General features: G+C 45.7%; 1 protein-coding gene across 3 annotated transcripts in view; it reads left to right on the top strand.

The window, feature by feature from the left end:
* The first annotated feature begins 457 nt into the window (after nt 1-457).
* Nucleotides 458-23,689, top strand: part of LOC138764598 (uncharacterized) — an 81,361-nt gene continuing 58,129 nt past the window's right edge. Inside the window, exons 1-2 of one of the 3 annotated variants that reach the window (XM_069940725.1) lie at nt 458-661; nt 11,861-11,963. In XM_069940725.1, the coding sequence (XP_069796826.1) occupies nt 635-661; nt 11,861-11,963 (130 nt within the window). In that variant the 5' untranslated portion in view covers nt 458-634. Of the gene's footprint in view, nt 662-5,016; nt 9,693-11,860; nt 11,964-23,689 lie in introns of those variants that run through there. The other 2 variants (XM_069940719.1, XM_069940721.1) reach the window with 2 other exon arrangements.

A 23,689-nucleotide genomic window follows, 5' to 3' on the forward strand; every position in this document is an offset into this window, starting at 1 on the left:
CCTTACCTTCCACATCCTTCCTATAATGAGGTGACCAGAACGAAACACAAATCTTAAAGTAAGGTCAAGCCAGAGATTTGAAGAGTTGGAATATGATCTCTCAACTTAATTTTTTTAAAATTTAATTTAATTTTTAAATTTGGACATACTCTTGAATGAAATCTCCTATTAATGAAGCCCAGCATCCATTAGTTTAACTATCCTATTAACCTGCACAGCAACCTTGAGAAATGTATGGATTTGGGCCCCAAGGATTTTTAAAAATTATTTTATTTGTAATTTTTAATCCACAGTCATAATTATATGACTGTGGTGGGGTGAGCGGTGGAAGAGACACAGCCACCACGTTGAGGGTCATTAATAACTATTTTAATTCATATTCAGCATGTCCCTTTAAGGGCAGCAGGAGCTCAGTCACCTGGTGCATTGTGACGTCATAATCGCTGCCCAGGGTGGGCGCTGGAAGGGACGCTGGAGTCAGAGAGAAACCTCTGAGATGCCATTTCCCCATGGCTGCCCCGCCACGTGACGATACAAGCGGGGCTGGTTTACTATGAGGATGTGCACCACCACATAACCCTCCAGAACCGGCTACGCGTCCTGTTGCTTTGGCAGCTGGCTCCGGAACTTGGGCATGGCTGTCTGCACTGGCCGCTTTCAGGTAGTCCACCATAAAAATTTTCTCTCTCCCCCACAATGTCCAGCGTGAGGGTTCTGCTGGACCGATGCAAGACTTTTTATGGCCCCTCGTACAGTCGCTGTAGTGGTGCACATTGTGGTCCCCTCTGCACGAAAATGAACTGGGCCAAGTTGAGGTCTTTGGGGTAATAAAACGGCCAGGTGCTGTGCTGTGCCGGGAGTGGGGGAGCTAGGGAGGCCAGTCGCCTGCATAGGTCCACCAGCACGTTTTTGTCAGTGGCCGTGGTGTCAGGGTCTGGGCCGAATAATTTACCTGGCGGGGAAAGTGGTGCGGCATAGACCATCTCCACTGCTGAAGCCTGCAGGTCTTCCTTGGGTGCCAACCTCATCCAGAGGAAGACCCAGGGTAGTTCTTCCGCCCAGTCTGGTCCAGAGAGCCTGGCCATAAGCGATGCCTTCAGGTGCCTGTGGAACCTCTCTACCAACTCATTTGACTACGGGTAGTATGCTGTGGTGTGGTGGAGCTTTGCCATCTCAGTCCATAGGGCAGACATGAACTGCGTGCCTCTGTCGCTAGTGATGTGTGCCAGGACTCTGAAACGGCCGATCCATTGGCTGACGAGAGTCCTGGGGCATGTCTCCGCGGAGGCAATGAGCCTCCTTGGACAATGGCCGGAGCCCGATGACATTAATGTGGATGTGTTGGAATCTGCAAACTTCCGGGTCAAAGTTCTGGATGGGGGCTCGGGTGTATCGCTGGACCTTGAAGGTCTCGCACCTGGTAGAGTTCCTGGCCAGTTCCGCCACCTCCTTCTTCAGCTCTTGCCACACACAACCATCCGCATGGTTGTCTTTACCGGTGGATGAGCGAGGTCGTGGATCAGACTGAAGACCTTCACCCTCTAGTGCGGCAGGATCACCAGATGTGGTGTGCCTGTTGAGACATCGCAGAGCAATGTGTCTGGGCAGCTGGACACCTGGACATCTTTGAGTTTGACGCCCGAGATGGCAGTCCACAAAGCCGACGTGGATGGTGGATGGCCGAATACAGCGCCAGCAGCTCCCAGTCAAAGGCCGTATTTGAGCTCCAGGGGGTGCAGTTGCTTGCTGAAAAAGGCCAGCGGGCATCATTGTCCATCAAGCCACTATTCCAGAACCCCCCCCCCCCACTATTGTTGCTGAGGTGTCCATGGAGGGCGCCATGTGCACGTCTAACCGCAGGTGCACCAGCAGCGTGGCGCTGGCTAGAGCCTCCTTTGTCGTGATGAAAGTCCTGTCCACCTCCTCTGACCACGATTAAGTCTTTTCTTTGGTGGCCATGAACACGAACAATGGGCACATGGTGCGCATGGCTCCGGGATGAAATGATGGTAAAAGTTCACCTTTCCCGCAAACTCTTGGAGGCCTTTCAGGGTGGAAGGTTTGGGGAATCGTTGAACAGCCACCATCTTCTCCGGCATCGGTGTGGCCCCAGTTGCAGAAATTGTGTGCCCCAGGAACTAGAGGGACTCCTTGCCAAATTAACATTTGATCATGTTGATCATGAGGCCGAAGTACGCCAGCCAGGCAAAGAGTGTGCGGATGTGGGCTTTGTGTTTGTCGCGGTTGCGACTGGCAATGAGAATATTGTCCAGGTAAATTAACACAATGTCCAGGTCTTTTCCAACCATGTCCATGAGGCCCTGGAAAGCTTGGGCTGCATTTGTTAGACCGAAGGGCATATGGAGGAACTTGAAAAAGCCAAAAGGGGTGATAATGGCCACAATGTGATGGCATCACCGCACAAGGTCCACTTTGGAGAAGACCCGTGCACCGTGGAGGTTGGCGGAGTAGTCCTGTATGTGGGGCACAAGGTACCTGTCAGGGGTGGTTGCATCATTCAACTGACAGTAGACCCCACACGGTCTCCAGTCCCTGGACAATTTTGGGACCATATGGAGGGGCGATGCCCAGGTGCTGTCCGAGCGTCAGACGATTCCCAGTTCCTGGAGCCTGGAGAACTCCTCTTTTGCCTGCTGGAGCTTCTTGGGTGGCAACCGTCTGGGTCTAGCATGCAGGAGAGGGCCCTGTGTGGCAATGTGGTGGAAGAACCCATGCTGGGACAGGGCGGTGTTGAACCATGGCTCTAAGATGGCAGGGAATTTGTGGAGGATCTCGTTGAACTCATCCCTGGGGGCAACTCTGGTGGTGATTTCAGGTCTGTGGGCTTCTGCTGTGTCCAGTCGGGTGGAAAGGAACGATCGGGCATTAACCAGCCTTTTGCCCTTCAAGTCAACCAGTAAGCCTTGAGCTCTGAGGAAGTCAGCCCCTAACAGCGCGGTGCCCATGGAGGCTAGGATGAACCTCCAGAGGAACTTCTCCTTCCCAATCTAGATCTGTGCCCTGCGGGTGCCGTAGGCCCTGATGGTGGAGCCGTTGGCCACCCGCAGGGTTGGACCTCAAGATCAGGTGCAAGTCTCTAATGTTGTGTGGGGAAGGACGCTGAGCTCAGCCCCTGTGTCGACCAGGAGTCTACAGCCGGTGGATCTGTCCATCATATGAAGGAGGCTGTTTGTGTGGCCAACCATCATAACCATCAATGGGAGCTGGCCTGGTCATTTCCCTGAAACCCACAGGGCTGGCGGCACTTACGGGCTTGACTCCCCAGCGCTGGTGGTAGAAATATCAGGTCGACTGGGCCTCCTCTCGCTTGGTCTTGGGAGCAGCTTGAAGTTGGCTGGCTCCTGGTCATGCCACCTGGTTGAGGGCTGCCTCATTCTCCTCTTTGTGTGCCAGAGGGCATCCACACGGGCAGCTCCTCTCCTTGGGTTCAAGATGTCTTCATCTGTGAGGAGCAACTGGATGTCCTCTGGCATCTGTTCCAGGAATATTTGGTGGGAGAGAAAAAAAAGGCTTGTGGTCTTCTGCCAGGGCCAGCATTTCATCCATCTGCACCGACGGACTACGGTCCGTCCGGGACAACCAATCAGCTGTCAGTCTCACTCAAGCCATGCCCCAGTTGTGACACGGCCAGCTCCCTATAAAAGGTGAGGGAGCCTGGAAGCCCATTGCTGGGGAGGTATCCCGACAGTTCCAAGCAGCTGGTTTTGAGGGCAGTGTACTTGCCCGTAGCCGGGGGGTGGTGGTGGAGGATGTCATCCACCCTCGCAGCCATATCTTGGTCCAGAGTGGTCATGACATGATAGAACATTGTGGCATCTGACGAGATGTTGCAGAGTTGAAATTGTTCTTCTGCCTGCCCGAACTATGGTCGGTGGGTCCAAAAGGGGGAAAGCTTGATGGAGACAGCGTTAAACCTCTGCTGAAACCGTGGTGTTTTGAATCCAGAAAAACATCTGGGCTCATTGGGGTCACCACTGTGGCGGTGTGAGCAGTGGAAGAAACACAGCAACCACGTTGAGGGTCGTTAATGACAGGTTTTATTCATATTCAGTGCGTCCCTGTAAGGGCAGCGGGAGCTCAGTCACCTGGTGCACTGTGACATCATAATCGCTGCCCCGGGTGCGCGCTGGAAGGGATGCTGGAGTCAGAGAAACCTCCGACGACGCCATTTCCCCGTGGCGATACAAGCGGGGCTGGTTCGCCTTGAGGATGTGCGCCGCCACATTACATTCAAATCCAGAAATTACTTCAAAATAAAATTATATATGTATTATTTATAATCTCACCCTCCCAACTCTCCTCCCCAACTGCTCAAAAAAGAAAAGAAAGAAAAAAACAGAGGATGCCAAGAAAATAAAACATTTATACAATAAAATCAATTGGACATTACCAAGAAATGAGGTGTTCAGAGAGCCAATTAAACACTAAAACCCAGATTTTGTAAATATGGGCACCATATTTTCCAAAAAACATGACATTTATCTCACAGGTAAGTAATCTCTAATGGTATACAACTACGAAGTTCTGCGTGCCATCTTTCCATTGCTAAATCTATTTCTGACTTCCACAATATCGCTATATATTTCCCAGAAACTGCTAAAGCAATTAACACAAATTCAATTTAATACATATTTAATTTTAGTCTTGGCCTTATAGCCTTAATATTACTCCATAAAATAATATCGGATTTCGTGGGAATTTGACCCGCATGATTTATTCTAAAAAATTACCTACTCCTAAACAAATTGCCTAACTTTAGGACATTGCCAAGTTAAATGCAAAAATAAAGTTCCAATCGCAGATCTACATCTAAAACGTAAATCTGATATAACAGGATTTAATCTGTTTAATTTTTGTGGAGTCTAATATAATTGATGTAAAAAAATTATATTGAAACAACTTACATCTTACATTTATAATTTTAGTCATACTGTTCTTATATAACTCCATCCAATTCTTTTAATTTTTTTGTGTCTGTAAATCTACTTCCTGTAGCAGCCCGCAGCCCACTCCATGGAATGACAAAGCAAACAGTCGTCAAACTCAGCGATAGGACAGACAGCATGCAGATGAGACACCTGGTCCCATAGGCCACAGGAATAGCAGTCGAATTGGCCAATCACAGCCAGCGGATCGGATTGCAGGGGATCCAATCCAGGCCCACGCATCCGGGACAACCAATCACACACACTCTCTCCCTCTCTCTCGCTCTCTCTCCTTCTCCCTCTCTTTCTCCCCCCTCTCTCTCTCTCTTGTTTCCTCTCTGTCTCCCTCTCTGTCTCCCTCTCTCTCCCTCTCCCTCTCTCTCCCTTTCTCTCTCTATTCTCTCACTCTCAATCCCCCTCTCTCTGTCTCTCACTCCCTCACTCTCTCGTTTTCTCCCTCTCCCACTCTCACTCCCTTTTTCACTCTCTCTCCCTCTCCCTCTCTCTCACTTTTTCTCACTGTCTCCTTCCCCCTCTTTTTCTCTCTCAGCCTCTCTCTCTTTTTCTCTCTCCCTCTTCCTCTCTCTTTTTCTATCCTCTCTTTCTCTCTCCCCCACTCACTCTCTCCCTCTCTCCCTCTCCCTCTATCTCTCTCTCCTTTTCCCTCTCTCTTTCTCTTTCTCTCTCTCTCCCTCTCTTACTCTCTCCCACTCTCACTCAAGCCATGCCCCAGTTGTGACACGGCCAGCTCCCTATAAAAGGCAAAGGTGCAGCCCAATGAAGTCAGTGTCGATTACACTCCCTTGGTGTCCGAGTCTTCTTTCTTCCTCAAGGTATATCCTGAGCTATAAACATAGCGACCCCGCTACATTGGTGACCCCAACTGGTTGAAATGGCAGTTTGGACCTAATGATGGAGGAACAGCCTCCAATTAAGGTCGTAGTGTTGAAGCTGTTGAGCTTCTGGACGTCACAACCACGTGTGTGGTTTCAGCAAGCCACGGCACAGTTCGACAGTCGCCAGATCTCTGCAGACAATATACACTACTACCATGTGGTTAGTACCCTCGATTAACACACTGCAGCCCGCACCATATACTTCCTCCAGCAGCCCCCAGAGCCAGGGAAGTATGTGGCCACCAAAGAGCTATTAACCCACATTTTCGGGCTCTCAAAGCACGAACGTGCGGCCCAACTGCTGCACATTGATGGTTTGGGGGACAGGGTCCCTTCAGCCCTCCTCTCAACGATGGGCACACCTCTTGCCTGCTGTTCCAGCAGATCTTTCTGGAGCGGTTTCCTGAATACATTTGGCTGCTTATCGTGGAGGAAGACATCAGCAATCCCAGGACATGCTAAGAAATGGTGAAGAGGGACTCCTACCCTTCACTTAAACAGGTGACAGCATCTCATCAGCATTGCCCAGCCAGGAAGCCCACTGACCAACGGTCCGACCAACCGTCCAACCAAAACACCACCCAATCAATGCATCCCACCGGTGAGAAGTACTGTTTCTATTATCAACGATGAGGTACCAAGACCTGTCGATGCCACTCACCCTGCACATTCCAGGTAAACGCCAAGGCTGGCCATCATTGATGGCTGCGATGACTGGCCTACTGCATAGCCTCCTCCACATCCAAGGCTCCCTGTCGGGCCAACATTTCTTCCCCATCCAGCCTAGAAGCCCGCAGCAGAAAGAGCTTCGAGCAGCAAATGGCTCCAACATTCAGACATTTGGTGCCCGTGCAATACCCGTCCACTTTCAGGACAGCCAATTTATGAGGAGTCAACTTGCTACTGGTGGTCATTAAGGGGTGTCGGCTGGTACACACCCAGTCATTTCGGACCTTCTCGTTCAAGGGCACCAAACTTACTAACCCCCATCTACACTCGGTGAGTACTGCTGACAACAAATTCGCTCTTATCTTAGCGGAATTCCCCTCCATCACTACACCCCATTTCAACTCAGCAGAACCCAAACATGGGGTGAGACACCAAATTATTACGGAGGGCCCTCTCCTTCATGCCAGGGTGTGGCATCTTCCCCACAAGAAACCCAACCTGGCTAGAGAAAAGTTTCCAAAGATGGAGGAATTTGGCATTGTCCAGTAGCCCATGGGCCTCCCCCCTCCATGTGGTATCTAAGGCAGCTGGAGGTTGGAGGTCATGAAGGGACTACCAGTGCTTAACAAGTTTACTGTGCCAGACAAATATCCCATGCCCCATATCCAGGACTTTACCACTCATCTACAAGGGGCACAGATTTTCTCCAAGGTGGACCTCATCAAGGGTTATCATCAGATCCCAATTCACCCCGATGACATTCCCAAAGCAGCCACCATAACCCCACTTGGGCTGAAAAATGCAGCTCAGACTTTCCAAAGGTTGATGGATGCAATGGGCCAGGATCTGCACTTCATCTTTGTCTACCTTGATGACATTTTAAAAGCCAGCCACACCCATACTGAGGACGCCACTCACTTAAGACTATTGTTCTCCAAGATAAGTGAGTGGTTTAACCATCAATCTGGCCAAGTGTCAGTTTGGCCAAGTGACAATTGATTTCCTGGGCCATCACATTGACCAACAAGGCTGTTACACACCAAAGTGGATGCTATTCGTTCCTTCCCCAGACCAATGACTATGAAGGGACTGCAAGAGTTTGCAGGTATGATCAATTTTTTATCATTGCTTCATACTTGCAGTGGCACACATCATGAGTCCGCTATTTCCCCTCATGGCAGGGCCCAGTAAAGACATTCAATGGACACAGGAGGTGACCAAGGCTTTCCAAGCCACAAAGATGCTCTAGCCAAAGCCACCCTCCTTGTGCATTCCAGGACAGATGCCCCAAATTCTCTCCGATAGACGCCTCCAGCACAGCTGTCAAGGGTGGACTTGAACAACTAGTCAAGGAGAGTGGCAGCTGCTAGCCTTTTTCAGTAAACATCTCAGGCCACCAGAGCTCAAGTACAGGGCATCTGATAGGGAGCTGTTAGTGTTATACCTGGCAATTTGGCATTTCCATTACTTCTTGGAGGGCAGGAGGTTCAAAATTTACCTAGACCACAAACCATTTACCTTTGCTTTCAGCAAGGTGCAGACCCAAAGTCAGCCAGGTAACAGCGGCACCAGTCCTACATATCTGAATTTTCGACAGACATTGAACATATCACTGGCAAATCCAATGTGGTAGCTGATGCCATATCCCATCTGGCTATGCTAGCAGTGTGCAACCCTGCCCTGGGTATCAATTATGCATGCCTGGCAGATGCGAGGCAAGCAGACCCTGACATACCAGTGTAACGGACAGCATTTACTGACCTGCAAATGGAGGACATCTAGAACACCCCACGCTACTCTGTGACACCTCGACTGGTAAACAGCACCCCATCTTACAGGTCGCATGGAGGAGGCAAGTTTTTGATTCAGTCCATAATTTGGCTCACCTCATTATCACAACTGTAGTTAGAACTGGTATGTCTGGCACAGCCTTTGTAAAGAGGTCACTCAGTGGGCCAAAACATGTATTCAGTGCCAAGCATCCAAGGTTCAGCACACATTAAAGCCCCTCTGCAGCCTTTCGAACCAGCATGCTGCTGTTTCAGCCACGTGCACATCGATATTGTGGGGCCGCTTCCGATATCCAGAGGTGCATGTTATCCATTGACCATGGATGACCCGATAACTATATGGCCAGAGGGAGTGGTGCTACCTGAAATTTCTATGGAGACATATGCACGGGCATTACTGAACACCTGGGTGGCACATTTTTGGGTCCCTGAACACTTAACATCTGACAGGAGGGCCCAATTCATTTCCAGCCTGTGGACCACCTCAGCAAATGCTGTCAGGACTCAACTCCACCACACCACAGCATACCATCTGCAGGCCAACGGGCTGGTGGAAAGGTTCCACAGGCATCTGAAGACAGCTCTGATGGCCCGCCTCACCAGATTGAACTGGGCACATGAACTCCCTTGGGTCGTGCTAGGCATCTGCACTGCCCCAAAAGAGGATCTCGAGGCATTCTCTGCCGAGTTGATCTATCCCACGCTCTTAGTCATCCTGGATGAATTTGTGGCAGCTTCTGAGGACTTGAGGGAGCTCCTGGCAGCTACATTGTCTCAACTGCATGAGTGCCTGGGCTCACTAGCCCCAGTTAGGCCCAGAGCTCTTGTGCAAGCCAGTACCTTTGTCCTAAAAAACTTTCCAGACTCACTACCTTTTTGTCCGACATCAGGCCCACCAACCACCCCTTCACTGGCCTTGTGTACGGCCATACCGCATCATCAGACACAATGGCTCCACCTGAATCTTGGACATTGGCGGCAGGGAGGAGACCTTCATGCTTGACCGGCTTAAATCGGCCCATTTGGATATTATCCAGCCAGTTACTCTCCCAATCACATGGTGCAGGGATTGGCCACCAAAAGACAGTGTACCGATCATCGGTTCTGGGGGGGTGGTCATATAGTGGCCTACAGCCCACTCCACGGGACGACACAGCAAGCAGTCACGGAACAAGATGATCAAGCAGAGAGCAAGCTGGATGAGCTGCCACTCTCATAGGCCGCAGGAATAGCAGTTGAGTTGGCCAATCACAGCCAGCGGATTGTAGGGGGTCCAATCCAAGCCCACACATCCAGAACAAACAATCGCTCAAGCCACGCCCCAGTGGTGACACGAATGGCTGCCTATAAAAAGGCAGATATGAAGTCCAATAAAGTCAGTGTTGATTACACTCTATTGGTGTGCGAGTCTTCTTTCTACCACGAGCTAGAAACCGAGCTATAACCGTAGCAACCACGCTACATTCCCATCTTAATCTTGATTTATGCACCCCAATTTTGGGGGCATTCATTCAAAATAAATTATACATTCTGAAATAAATTTAGTTACAATACTATTACAAATCAGTAATTCTATTTCACTTTGATTAGGTAACATCAAACTAAGACCTATTTTGCCAGATTTTAAAAAAGCTTTAATTTACTAATAACAAAATATTGTTAGGCACATTAAGTTTTTTCCTTATTTGTTCAAATGTGAAAAATTTTCCATTTTCAAAACAATCTTCAATCTCCTTAATATCCATCCATCTCCAAATCCTCAAGGTTCATCTGTTCATCCACACTATTAAGTATTCAACCATTAACCCTGTACTCAGCCTTCTGGTTTGAACTTTCAAAATGCATCACCTCACATTCATCCAGATTGAACTCCTTCTGCCACTTTTCCACCCAACTCTGCATCTTGTCTTTCTTTACACTTTAAAATTAAGTTCAAGTTTAATTCTATTGTCCAATTGTAAACTACAACTGGATAAAACAGTATTCTTCAGTCCATGGTGTAAAAACATGCAAACACATATATGGACATAGAACACGTATTTACAAATGATTAATATGCCCTATATATATTTATATAAAATAAATATATATTGTGACATAGATAGTTGAGTCTCGGAGAGATTGTATGAGCAATTCATCAGTCATTCAGCAGTCTCATTGCTTATGGGAAGAATCTGTTTCTCAGACTGATGGTTCTGGCTGTGGGCTACTTCTGTATCTCGTCTCCAACAGCAGTAGCTGGAAGATGCTGTGGGTGGGGTGGTAGGGGTCCTTAATGATTTTGCGAACCCTCTTCAGATAATGATCCCAGTAGATCATGTCAATGGGGTGGGGGTTGGGGGGAGATCCCAGTGATCCTCTTTGCCATTCTTATGGTCCTGTGGATTGAACTCTGATCCAATGCTCAACAGCACTGAGGTGTAGCCAGCCAGGACACTCTAGATTGAACTCTTGTAGACACTTCTCAGGAAGTGCAGCCACTGTTGTGCTTTCCTAGCAAGTGCAATTTTTTGTATCAAGGATAGGTCACTACTTAAGTGGACTCCAAGGAACTTGGTGCTCTCTACTCTTTCCAGTCCCAGGTTATTAATGTGTAGTGAAGGGTGGCCATAAAACCTACATTATTGATCTCAATTGAAAACCTAAAAAAATAAATGTTCACTCAAAGAGACATCTGTTTAAACATATTGGGCCATTTTCTTGTTGACTTATGTTTTTTGGAAATTTTTGTCAGAAAAACACTGTATTTGATCAAAGGAAGTCATGTGATTGAATACTTCAGAAAGCATTTTAGTTCATCAGAAAATCATCTGAAGACTCAGAATTAGAGTGACTTTGAAGGAAGATGCTCACTCCATGTGCTTCTATTTGTCAAGAGAGAGAGCAGTGCTACTGTGGCCATTTTAATGTTCATTTCTGACGGACCTACATCTGGCTAAAGAAAGTAAATAATTCTTCCATCTGGATCATGACCATTTTGACAGTTACTTCATCTGGCCCTTGCCTGGACCTGTGAAAGCATTGTGGAGGTCACAATCTTCAAAACCCCAACACAAGAAAGGTAGAAGTTGTGACAAATCATTTGTATGAAGAAGCATTTCTCTGAAAGCAATTCAACAAGAATTCGTGAGTTTTAAAAAGTTTGATGACTCAGTGTCTCAATTACTTCATAATCACTTCTGAACAATAGTTTTAAAAGTTTGAAGTTTCAACAAAGATTTTTTTTCAGAATTGTACCTAAGCTGCAATGGTTTGGGTAGTTCACACACACATATACATTTGTGCATTGTTGGGGTTAAGATTAGAGATAAGTAAGATATTATTATATTATTAATATTTATTAAAAATAAATTATTGTTTTGAAGATAACATTGTATTGGTGAATTTCTATTGCTGCTGGACTATGATGTAACAGAAGTAATAAAATGTTTCAGTGTTTGAGGAATTCTTGCACTTTTTAATGTTTCTTTGACATTAACTTTTATATTGGTTCTAGAATATTTACACTTTTTTAATGGATTTTGAATGTCAGAAAAATATTTTGATATTTCTTTGACAGCTGGCTGACAGATATTTCCAATCTTCTGTGGGAGGGACTGCCCTTCCTAAGGGCCGTATTGATGAACAGGACCACACAATGGAGAATCCTTCTAGCCATTTCTGTAAGTAATTTTTACATCATTGCAGAGGAACACTTAGATTTATTTCTCTAAGGTCTCAAGTGACAAATCTAACCCAACAACCACTGAAAGCACAGAATATATTCCAACAGAGGGCTTCAATGTCCAGTGACTGAGTAGCCCAAGGGACAAAGCAGATGATGGAAGAAAGAACAAGAGAAAAGGCTCCCTCGTATTGTCCTTAATAAACTACTGCTTTGCCAATACAAATCTCAAAGCTGATTTGTCTTTGTAAGGATGGTCCCAACACAACATAAAGGGGCAGCAGGGTTGGTGTAGAGGTTAGTGCAATGCATTTATAGCGTTGGGGATTGGGACGTTCTCCCTGTGTGTGCATTGGTTTTCTCCAGGGGCTCTGGTTTCCTCCCATCATTCAAAACATCTGGGGGTGTAGATTAATTAGGTGTAAATTGGGAGGCACAGACTCATAGGCCGAAATGGCCTGTTGCCTTGCTATTATGTCTAAATAAAAAAAAAAATTAAAAAACACAGTGGAACTTCCATAATGGTAAATAAAAGAAATTTGTAAAAAGTACAATAAGGTTCATTGCTTTTATTCCTTGGATGAATTGGATTGGCAGATGTTGAGCAGTTTGCTTCGATAGTCATTGGAGCTTAGAAGCATAGGAGGAAGTTATATGGAAACTTAAAAGGGAAATTTCAAACTTATGAAGTATGATTTTAGGACAGAGATTCAGGATAAACAGTTGCCTGTTTATGGAAGAACCCAATGGGTCAAGTGGAAAGTGTGGAGGCAGAAGGATAGTCAACAATTTAGGTCAGGGCCTTCTAAAAGGCCATTCTTCTACAGGGATAGCACTGATGGAGGCTATTCTTTGTGAGTAATGTAAGATCACCAAATAGTTTTGGGATGTAGCTGTTACTGGCAAAGCAAGAGTTTAATGCTCATCCCTTGTTGCCTTTATGAACATGGAAGTGAACTGCCTTCCTGAGCCATTGCATCCTTCTGCTGAATGTGTTCCTGCAATAATGTTGGGTAAGGAGTTCCAGGATGTTGTAAGCGGAATGTCCTGCAGCCAGTCTTCAGTAGTGATGGAGGCAATAAATGCAGAGAAGGATGTTCAAGAAACCTACTTCTTCCTGGATAATGTTGATATTCCTGAACATTGTTGGGACTGCACACATTCAGACAAACAAGGAGAACTTCGTCACACTCCTGATTTGTGGAAAGAGTTTAAGGCATCAGGAAGTGAGCTACTTGACACAGGGATACTGAGACCCTGAGTTACCCCTATTATCAGATGAAACCCTCTTCACCTAGTTAATGATGTTCATTAGCATATATGAAATTAGAAGAGAAAACACCTAAATTAGGTATAATTAAGTCAAAGGAAAGATGGGAACACAATTTAAATATATCAATAGATCAACAAATTTGGCAAAATCTATGTAAAGATGTTACATCCAATACTATCAATGTATGATATAGATTATTTCTGTATAATTTTTATATCAATTATATCAATTACCCCTCAAGACCCGAATAAATGGATATCGGATATATCAGATAGATGTTTTAGATGTGGTGAAGATACTGGAACTTTTCATTCTACATGGTCTTGTTCAAAAGTTAAACCTTTTTGGATTTTTGTAAGTATATTTTTGCAACAGGTTACAGGTGTATTTCCATTGAATCCTGAGTTATTTTTGATGGGGAATTTTGAAAATACAACTCCTAAATTATATTTATCAGATTTTCAATTGAAATTCATTAAATTAGCTCAAGTGATAACAAGGAAATGTATTGCTGTTACTTGGAAATCAGATATTCTTTAATATCAAGAAGATGGCAAACAGAGATTCAAAGTTGTATACCTTTGGGAAAAAAAAATCACGTATAATTTGAGAGGTAAATATTCTATATTTTTACAGATTTGGAGCCCGTATACTCAAACATTAGGTTTGAATTTATAAATAATTCCTTTGAATTCTCCGGACCAGTGAAGTCTTCTCTTAATAAATTATGTTCCTTTGTGAAATGCCCTTCGGAAGCCTTTCTTTCCCTTAGCCCCCTCTTCAATTCCAGCTCCAAGACCTTGTTCCCATGACCCAGTCTCTAGCAGCCAGCAGCCTGCACCCCGTGTGGGGCTTCTGACCACAAGATGCCCACAACTTGTGAGGGTCCCTCAGCCGCTGAGCTCCTCAATGGTCCTCCGCCGTAAAGAACATCCTGTAGGGTTGTCTCCTCTGCTTCTCCTTCTCAGCAGGGGATGCTCTCCTTGTTTTTTTGTTTCCTGTCCTGGTATGCTGCTCCCCAGAGTCTGCAACTTGGATGCCAACTTCTAAAGGAGTCTATGGCAACTATCTGCAAGGATTTGGAGTTTTGATGTCTAAAGGGATATGAATGTAACCTGGATAAGGCTAGATACAAAAGCTCTGAATATTAGGAAGAATTGCCATTAGCGTAGGCAATGCCATCCTGTGCACAGTTCAGTGGTTACAGGATTTGGGATTAAAAACACTGTTGGCTCCTCTTAAAAAAACATTGTACACCTGTACAGAGCTTCCAGCATTAGTTCCAGGCAGTTGAACCCTTTGGAGCTGCCTTGTATCTCTGCTCTCTCCTCTGCTAGATTCACACCAGCAGAAGAACCGCCATTCCAGCAGTTCCAGAATCGGTGTCTTTTTTTTATCCTATCAAATCCCAAAGCACTTTTAATTCACTTTTTCAGATAACACTCAATAGTATAATACCTTTTCAGTAAAACAAGCTTGATTAGAGGGACTTTAAGGAATAGAATCTAGAACATTACAGCACAGTACAGGCCCTTCTGCCCTCGATATTGTGCCAACCCATATTTTCCTTAAAAAAAGAGACCGCCAGTGATCTTCTCGACAGTTTTGATGATCGTCTTTATTGACTTCCAGTTCAATGCTTTGCAGCTACAATTCCATATTAGGTGTAAGAAATGGGACTGCTCTCAGATTAGTGAAACACAAAAGTCTGCAGATGCTCTGAATGTCGTTAAAAAGTAACTAAGCCGGTCTTGCAACGTCCATAGGAGATAAAGATATTGGCGACATTTTGGGCCTGAGCCCTTCTTCAAGGGATAAGCAAGCATAAGAAGTTCAAAATAGTGACATTATTGGCTGGGGGAGGAGCCCAGACCATCAAAAAGTGTTAATTACATATGATAAAAGGAGGGGTCACAATTGATATTTGGCTCTGTGAAAAGAGACAGAGGGAAAAGGAAGAGAGACGGATCTGGGGAAAGGCAATGGGGAGGAAGGTGGGGTGAGGGGGGGGTTGGGGGTTAACAAAAGGCAGAGAAGATGATGTTACTGCCATCTGATTGGGGGGGGGGGGAGGGATGCCCAGACGGACGATGAGATGTTATTCCTCCATTCTGCATGTGGTCTCAGTCTGGCAGTGCGTGAGACCATGGACAGACACATCAGCAAGGGAATGTGACACGGAATTGAAATGGGTGGCCACTGGGAGGTCTACCCTATTGTGGCGCTGAGGTGCTCAACAAACTGATCTTTCAGTCTCTTCAATGTAGAGGAGACCACAATGGGAGCACTGGATGCAGGAGATGACCCCTGCTCTAAGGTTAAAAGCAACGTCCAAAACTGGGTGTCCAGTGAGTTTAAAATCAGTGTGAGCCAGCCATCAGGATTTTTAAACAATGGGAGAGGAATATAGGAATTTTATTGCAAGTGTTTTTGGACTATGATCATCCCTGTAAGCATGCCATAAGCACGAAGACTGGGATAATAATCACTTGATTATTGGCTAATATTTTCCCAGCTGGAGAGAGAGCAGGAGAGGTTTCTTGAAGCTGCTGAAGTATTAAGTGCATCAGTGGTGAGAGAGAGGATGGAATAACAAATAAATCAAATGTTGTAGGGACTGGGAAAGAAAGTGACGCTGAGGCCAGCCATGATTTAACTGATTAACAGAGGAAACATGAGGGGCTGTGTGGCCTACAATTGCTTCTACTTCTTATGTTCTTTATCCTTCATCAAAACTAGTACCAGTCAAAGATAAGCATCACCTGAAAAGATCTGCCTTCTTGAGTGACCAGATGTGATTATGCATCACACAATCTTTACATCTTTTTACTTTGCCTTTCTGGTGCAAATCCTTTTTCAATTGATGTCAACTGCTGAAGACTTCCAATCACACTGTAATCTCCAATTGACTGACATCATATCACCCAGAATATCAATGCCATACCTTCAGCGAGCAAGAAATAAATGCTGAAATACAAGAACTGTTTGGAAATACAGATGTACATGTGTGCGCACCCTCTCGCTCTCTCTCTCTCACACACACACACACACACACACACACACACAGATAAATACAGACGCATGCATACACAGACACACACGCATGTGCATGCACACATGCACACGCACACATGCACTCACACACAGATAAATTCAGATGCATGCAGACACAGACACACACACACTCAGATACATCACAGACACAGATACACACACATACACACATACATTCACAGAGATACATAAAAACACACAAAGGCAGGCAGACACACACCCATACACACTCACAAATACATACAGACAGACACAGACACACACTCACACATACACAAACAAACACACAGATACAGTGTATACACACATAAACATACACACCCACATTCATATAGACATACACACACAGATACGATGTATACAAACACAGGCGTGCCACACCCACACACACACACACACACACACATATATAAAATGAGTTGCAAGGTTAATAGCTGTCACAAAGAACTCAATTTGCCAAGATATATAAACATTGATCTTTGCCAGTTGTTCATAAAGGATCGATTTGCTGGCAATTGGAATAGCCCAATGTTTCTTCAACTGTGGATTAGGGAGGTCAGCAATTCTTCCTTTGTGAAGGAGGAATTTAGCATAACTAAACTTAATTAGGTATCTTATTCAAAAGAGAATGTTTATATTGCAGTATGATGGTAAAACTGCAACCTCCTTCTCATAGTTCTGCAGTGGAACAACCATAAAACAGGCATGACCATTTAAGTGTTTTGTTGTGCAATACTTATAAAGTTTATAAGCTTCATGGTCACAGTTAAGAACTAATTGTGAATTAGAGATTTAAAAGAGAAATGCCTGCTGTGGTGACAACATTATGGACTGATGCCTATCTTCTGAACAAAAAAATCTTAAAAGATGTAACAGGTTAAACAAACCTTCTTCTTCCCAGGCAATGGTTCAGGAACGAGGATGATTTGTCTCCTCTATTATTTAGTGTGTTTTGAAGTGGTTAATGAGGCCAATGTGGGAACTTTTGACAGATGGGTTAGGTTGGTTATTAGTTTGTGAGGTGCCCTCCCCCTCCTTTCATCACACAGGGTTGTAGTGTATTCCTGAGATGTTCTTCTTAGGTCAAATCCCACTAGATAACGGCAAGACTCTACACTCACTAGTTCTACACAAGACTCTGGAACACCTGGACAGCAAAGACACTTACATCAGGATGCTCTTTATCAACTACAGGCTGGCATTCAACACATTATCTCCTCAGTACTAATGACCTGGGCCTCAATACCCCACTATGTAATTGGATCCTGGACTTACTCACCTCAGATGGTTGGGTTTGTGTACCTTGGGTAGAACATAGAAACGAACAGTGTGGAGATGGGAGATAATGAGGTTGGTGGCCTTGGGGTGGTGGGGAGATGACCAGAGGTGATGAGGTTGGAGATGGCAAAGGAGACAGTGGCTTCATGTGCCATGGTGGAGTCCTGTAGGAGGGCTTGATAGGAAGTGTTAACTGAGAGGTGTCATCTGGCCTCAGCAAGTTGAGGCCAGTGTGCCAGACCACAGCAGCACCACCCTTATCTGTGGGATTGATGGTGAGGTTGAGATTGTTGCGGAGAGAATGGAGAGCAGAGCGTTTAGAGGAAGTAAGATTAGAACACAAGCGGGGGGTGGTGAAGTCGAGATGGTTGATGCCTCAGCAGCAGTTGGAAATAAAAAGGTCCAGAGTGGGCAGCTGGCCAGGATGAGAGATCGGGAGGAAAAATAAGGCTTAAAGCCGGAGAAAGAGGTCTTGGGTAGGGGGTGGAGACCTGAACCCTGGCCCCAATCGCCAATTCACCAGAGCTCCCAAAGCCACAACCCTCCTCCCTCCAACCTCTCCCATCTTCTACCTTTACCTTCTGACCTCCCCAACTCTCCAAATCCACCTAACACCCCTGCTTGGTTTTTACCATTCCCTCTGACCTCCCCCTCTTTGAGACAGTGTGCTCGGTCCTCAGCAGAGGGCTTACTTTCATGCTTCTCTGCCTACATCTTAATGAGTTCTATGCACGCCACAATGCTGAACTCTTCTTATGTCACCTTCACCTCTGGGACTATTTCTAATACTGTGACTCTCCAACACCCACCCCCCACCCCCACCTAAGGTCCCTTCTCCTGCTTTAAGTCTTCTTCTTCCTCCTGGACACCTTGTCCTGGCCAGCTGCCTGATTTGGACATTTTTATTTCCACCTACTGCTGAGGCATCAACTGTCTCAACTTCACCATACCCTTCTTGCATTCTAATCGTACTTCCACTGAAAACTCTACCTTCCCTTCATTCCTCAACAATTCCAAACTCACTATTAAATCTGAAGACAAGGGTGATGTAGTTGTGGTCTGGTGCACTGACCTCCTCCTTGCTGATGCCAGACGACAACAGAATCTTCTCCTATTACCCCTCCCACAGGACCCCACCATGGCACATGAAGCCATTTTCTCCAACACCATTTCCAATCTCAACACCTCTGGTCACCTTCCCCCCTCACAGTCACCATCCTCAATGTCCCCCATTCTCAGGCTGCTCATTTTTACCTTCTACCCAAGATACACATACCCACCATCCGGGTAGACCCATTGTTTCTCCTTTCCCTTGTATCACTGAACTCTTAACTCTAATGTTTCTCCTCTGCTCCAATCCCTCCCCACCTACATCCATGATAACTCACATGTCCTCCATTTCTTCAATGACTTCAGATTCTCCAAACTGGACCACCTCATCTTCATGATGAATGTCCAATCCCTTTATACCTCCATCCCCCACTTCATTTCTTTCTGGACCAGAGATCCGACCAGTCACCCTCTACCTCCTCTGCGTGGCAGAACTTGTCCTCACTTTAAACAACTTCTCCTTTAATTCATCTCACTTCTTCCAAATCAAAGGAGTAGCTATGGGTACCTACATGGGTCCCAGCTATTCCTGCCTGTTTGTTGGCTTTGTGGAGCAATCCATGCTGCAAGCCTACTGGCAAGACCCCTCAACTCTTCCTCCGGTATATCAATGACTACATCAGTGCTGCCTCATGTACCCATGATGAACGTGTCAACTTCATTCTCTTCGTGTCTAACTTCCACCCTGATCTCAAACTCACCTGGTCCATCTCTGATAATGTTCTCTCCTTCCTGGATCTTTCTGTCTCCATCTCAGGACACAAGCTTTCCACTGACATATATTACAAACACATTAACTCCCACAACTACCTTGATTACATTTCCTCACACCCTGTCCCAAGCAAGGATTCCATCTCCTTCTCTCAATTTCTCTGCCTCTGCCTCATCTGTTCCCAAGATTATGTCTTCCAAAATGTCTGCCTTCTTCGACAAATGTGGCTTCCCCTCCACCTCTATCAGCTCAGCCCTCACCCACATCTCCTCTATTTCCCACTCATGTGCTCTGGCCCCCTCTGCCCTCACATGCAGCAAACATAGAATCCCCTCATCCTCACCTACCATCCCACCTGCCTCTGCATCCAGCACATTATCCATTGGAATTTCTGGCACTTACAACAGGATTTCACTACCAGACACACCTACCCTTCTCTTTCCCTCTCTGCCTTCTGTAGGGACTGACTGCTCGAGCACTCATCAATCCCCACTAATCCCCTCACCCCCAGCACCTTCCTCTGTGGTCACAGTAGGTGTTACTCTTGTGCCCACACCTCCTCCCTCACCACAGTCCGAGTCCCCAAACAGGCCTTTCAAGTGTCACAACACTTCACTTGTATATCCACAAGACTGATTTATTGCATCCAGGTCTCCCTTTGTGGCCTTCTCTGAATAGGAGAGACTGGGCACTGATTGGGAAATTGCTTTACTGATCACTTTCGCTCCTTTCCGCACCAGTGACAGAGACCTTCCTGAGTTAACCATTTCAGTTCTGTGCCACACTCCCACACTCACATGTCTGTCCAGGCCTGACCGACTGCAAATTGGAGGAAAAACACCTGATTTTCGATCTAGGCACTCTCCAGCCAGATGGCATTCACATTCACTTTTTAAATTACTGCTAAACTGTTGTCCTCTTCCCCCTCCCCTCTTCCCTTCCCCTTTCCTCTTCTCCTACCTTCCTTCCCCCTCCCTTCACCTAGCCATGGCTGCTGACCTCTTCTTCCTTTCACCACCTATCGCCTCCTGCCTTTGTGAGCACCCCTTCTCCCCCTATTCTTTAGTTCGGATGTCTGCCAACATTTCTCCATACCTTGATGAAGGACTAAGGCCTGAAAAGGCGATTATGTATTTTTACCTTTTGGTAAACGTAATCTAAGATTTATTTAAAGCCTTTTATTTGCACATTATTTATTACTGTGTATTTTTTTTTTCTATATTACCCCGACAGTTTGTTAACATTTCTCTCTTTTGTATAATTATCTTTTCTCCCACTATCAATTAGTGGTGATTCTGCCTCACCTGAAGGAAAAAGAATCTCAGGGTTGTACGTGATGTCATGTATGTTCTCTGATAATAAATCTGAACTTCTATGAATTCCCCTGTTTGTCGATAACACATGACCAGCCTTGATTCTCTTTGAACCCATAGAACCTATTCTTGAACACAACATTTGTCACTGTCCATAGATTCGCCTCCAGCACTTCCACAGTCCCTGCAGCACCTCCTTGCATCCCGGTTCCGATAACTGGCGCTTCCAGTCTACAGCCCGTCTCCAGCAGTCCGCTGCCAAGTGTGAGTCTCGCGATAGCAGTCTCTAGCAGTCCACTGCTTCTGCAGGTTCCTGCCTTGAGTCACCAGTGGTCCCCTCAGCCGCAGAGCCCCTTCATCGGTCCGCCGCCATGGTCTCCGTACCCGCGTCTCCTCCACTTCTCCCTGTTGGACAGGGAGTGATCTTCCCATCCTCTGGTCCCCTGCTCCAGTCCTCCGCTTACCCAGATTCTGCTGCCAATGAACAGGAGCAACCATCTTGAGTGCAGACCCGCGGTCCCGGGATTTCAACTAAAACCACCATTAACGGGCCATTCAAAGCCCGTGCAGAGCCAACGGTGGTCTACTGGGTGGCTGAACCCTACAAGAGTACTGCAACTCCGCTCTTCCACTCCCCACGGGTCTGAACCAGCAATGGTGCTGCCATTACCATGGCTCCGGCAGTGCCACCATCTTTGTTTTGATTTGACCAAATTTTTAAGATTAAATCTCACCCTTCAAAGAGTACAAGGACTGCATAGTTGGTGGCTTTCATGATAACCGCTGTATCATTTCACTAGTGGAATAAATGGGACTACGGAGGTATGAGAGAGATGGTCAAAATTCATTGTGACACTGATGCATCACCCCATCCAGCAGGTCTTGCTTTGCATTAAGTTGCAGGATCATGGGCAACAATTCTATGGATTCTCACATTAGGCAAGCTTGTCTCCAGCGAACAGCTATTCAGCATTCCCAGCAGGCCAGTTTGATGTACTGTGTTGACACCTGCAAGTTTCTTTGAACAATGGTGCCTCGAGCTACGATTGCTTTTATCTGACCTTTCTGGATGTTTAGTGGTTACAGGTTCAATGGAAGCAAAATTGTCAAAAAACCATCTGTTACAAGTTTAGAGGTCCACCAAAAGAGTTGTCCACAAGGTCACTTGTAGCACAGCTAGAAGAGCTGCTGTCTTGTGGCTCTGGTCACCCGGGTTCAATCCGATCTCCTATTTGGAGTTTGCATGTTTTGCCTGTGACCATGAGGTTTCTTTCTAGGTATTCTGGTTTCATCCCACAGCCCGAACAAGTTAACTGGCAAATGTAAATTGCCTGTAGTGTTTCTTATAGAATCTCAGGGGAGTTTTGAGAATGAAGTGGCAGGAGGGAAAATAGATGACAGATTGATCTGAAAGATGGTGTGGACTCATGGGCCAAATTTGCCTCCCTCTCTTTCATATAGAAATATCAAAAGTTCCTTGCTGTACAGGCTAATATCAAATCTGGGCAAAGCTGACTCATGTCATCCTTATTCCTTAAGGAAGGGCTCAGGCCCGAAATGTTGGCAATATATCTTTATCTCTGATGGATGCTGCAAGACCACCTGAGTTCCTCCAGCATTTCAATGTGTTTTTACTACAATCACAGTGCCTGCAGACTTTCACGGCTCAGTTATCCTTTGGCTTTGCCACAAGACACTTTGTGTGGGGATTGGAGAAAAGCCTTTGAAGATAAGAGGCTATTTTTTGAAAAACAAGTCAACTGCAGATCAGTGAAACTTGAATCGCAGATTTTTGAGTTTTCATCTCAACCTTGACTGAAATTGTTGTGCATCTGTGAAGAAATAATGGAGAATCCATTCTCAGTAGCATTACAGCAAATTCTGGCCCATTGTTGTTCGAAAGGTTGACATTTCTTCCTTTTGGAAATGTTTTCTTTATGTTTTCAAAGAATTATTTTTTGTTTTAAAAGCTGGCTTGTCACTAAGAAAGTAGAAGTAAAGAATGGAAGAGTTATGGAAATGTAGCTCATCAGAATACAGATAAGCAATCTTGGTGCCTGGGGAATTATGGACGAGACTTCCACATTTCCATTTTGATACGCTCTTTAAGAAAAGCATTCTCAAAAAGAGGCCATCACAGGAGATAAAAAGTAATCACGGAAGATGGGATTATGAAAGTTGTATGTGCTCGTGACCTTAAGCATCCAGACAGAAATATGTTGAAACTTTGCTCACTATGGGACTTGACAATTTCATTTTGTAATGTGCAGAGGAGATACGGGCAAATTTCTATTTTGGGATGCCCTGTGAGGGCAGAAGTGTGGGAAATGGATAGATGCTGGAGAAGGCTTTAGCGACTACTTGGCCGAGCACTCAGTCCTCTTGTGCGCACTGGAGCTCTGGTTTGTCATTCATGTTAATTCCCCTCCCCATTCCTGCCTGCCTGTCCTCAACCTCCTCCATTGCCAGGGTGAGGCCAGATGCAAACTTCAAGGACAGCATCTCACATTCCACCTGGGTAGTCTACAGCCCAATGACATGAACAATGCATTCTCCAGTTTTAAGTCACTTGCTCCCCTCAGTCCCTTTCTATTTGCTTCTCATCCATCGAGGTTTCCTCTCACATATCCTTCTTTCCAACACCACCTCCACCCAACAGTTTGCTTTCCACCAGTCCCTTTTTCCATCCTCACCTACCCACTGACCTCGCAGCCTTCTCTCTGCCATTGTTCCTATCAGTACACTGAATGAAACAGGAAAGTCGGCAGATGCTGTGATTGTGGTTAAAGCACAGAAATGCTGGAGTATCTCAGCTGGTCTTTCAGTGTCCATAGGAGGCAAATGTATCATTTATTTCTGATGTTTTGGGCCTGAGCAAGTTATAAATGAAATAAGACAAATATCTGAATTAAAGGAGGAACACTAGGATTGGAAGGAGTGCAGACCAACAAACCAAAGGTGTAACATAACATAACATAACATAA

Source organism: Narcine bancroftii, chromosome 1 (genome assembly GCF_036971445.1).
Source record: "Narcine bancroftii isolate sNarBan1 chromosome 1, sNarBan1.hap1, whole genome shotgun sequence".
NCBI lineage: Eukaryota > Metazoa > Chordata > Chondrichthyes > Torpediniformes > Narcinidae > Narcine > Narcine bancroftii.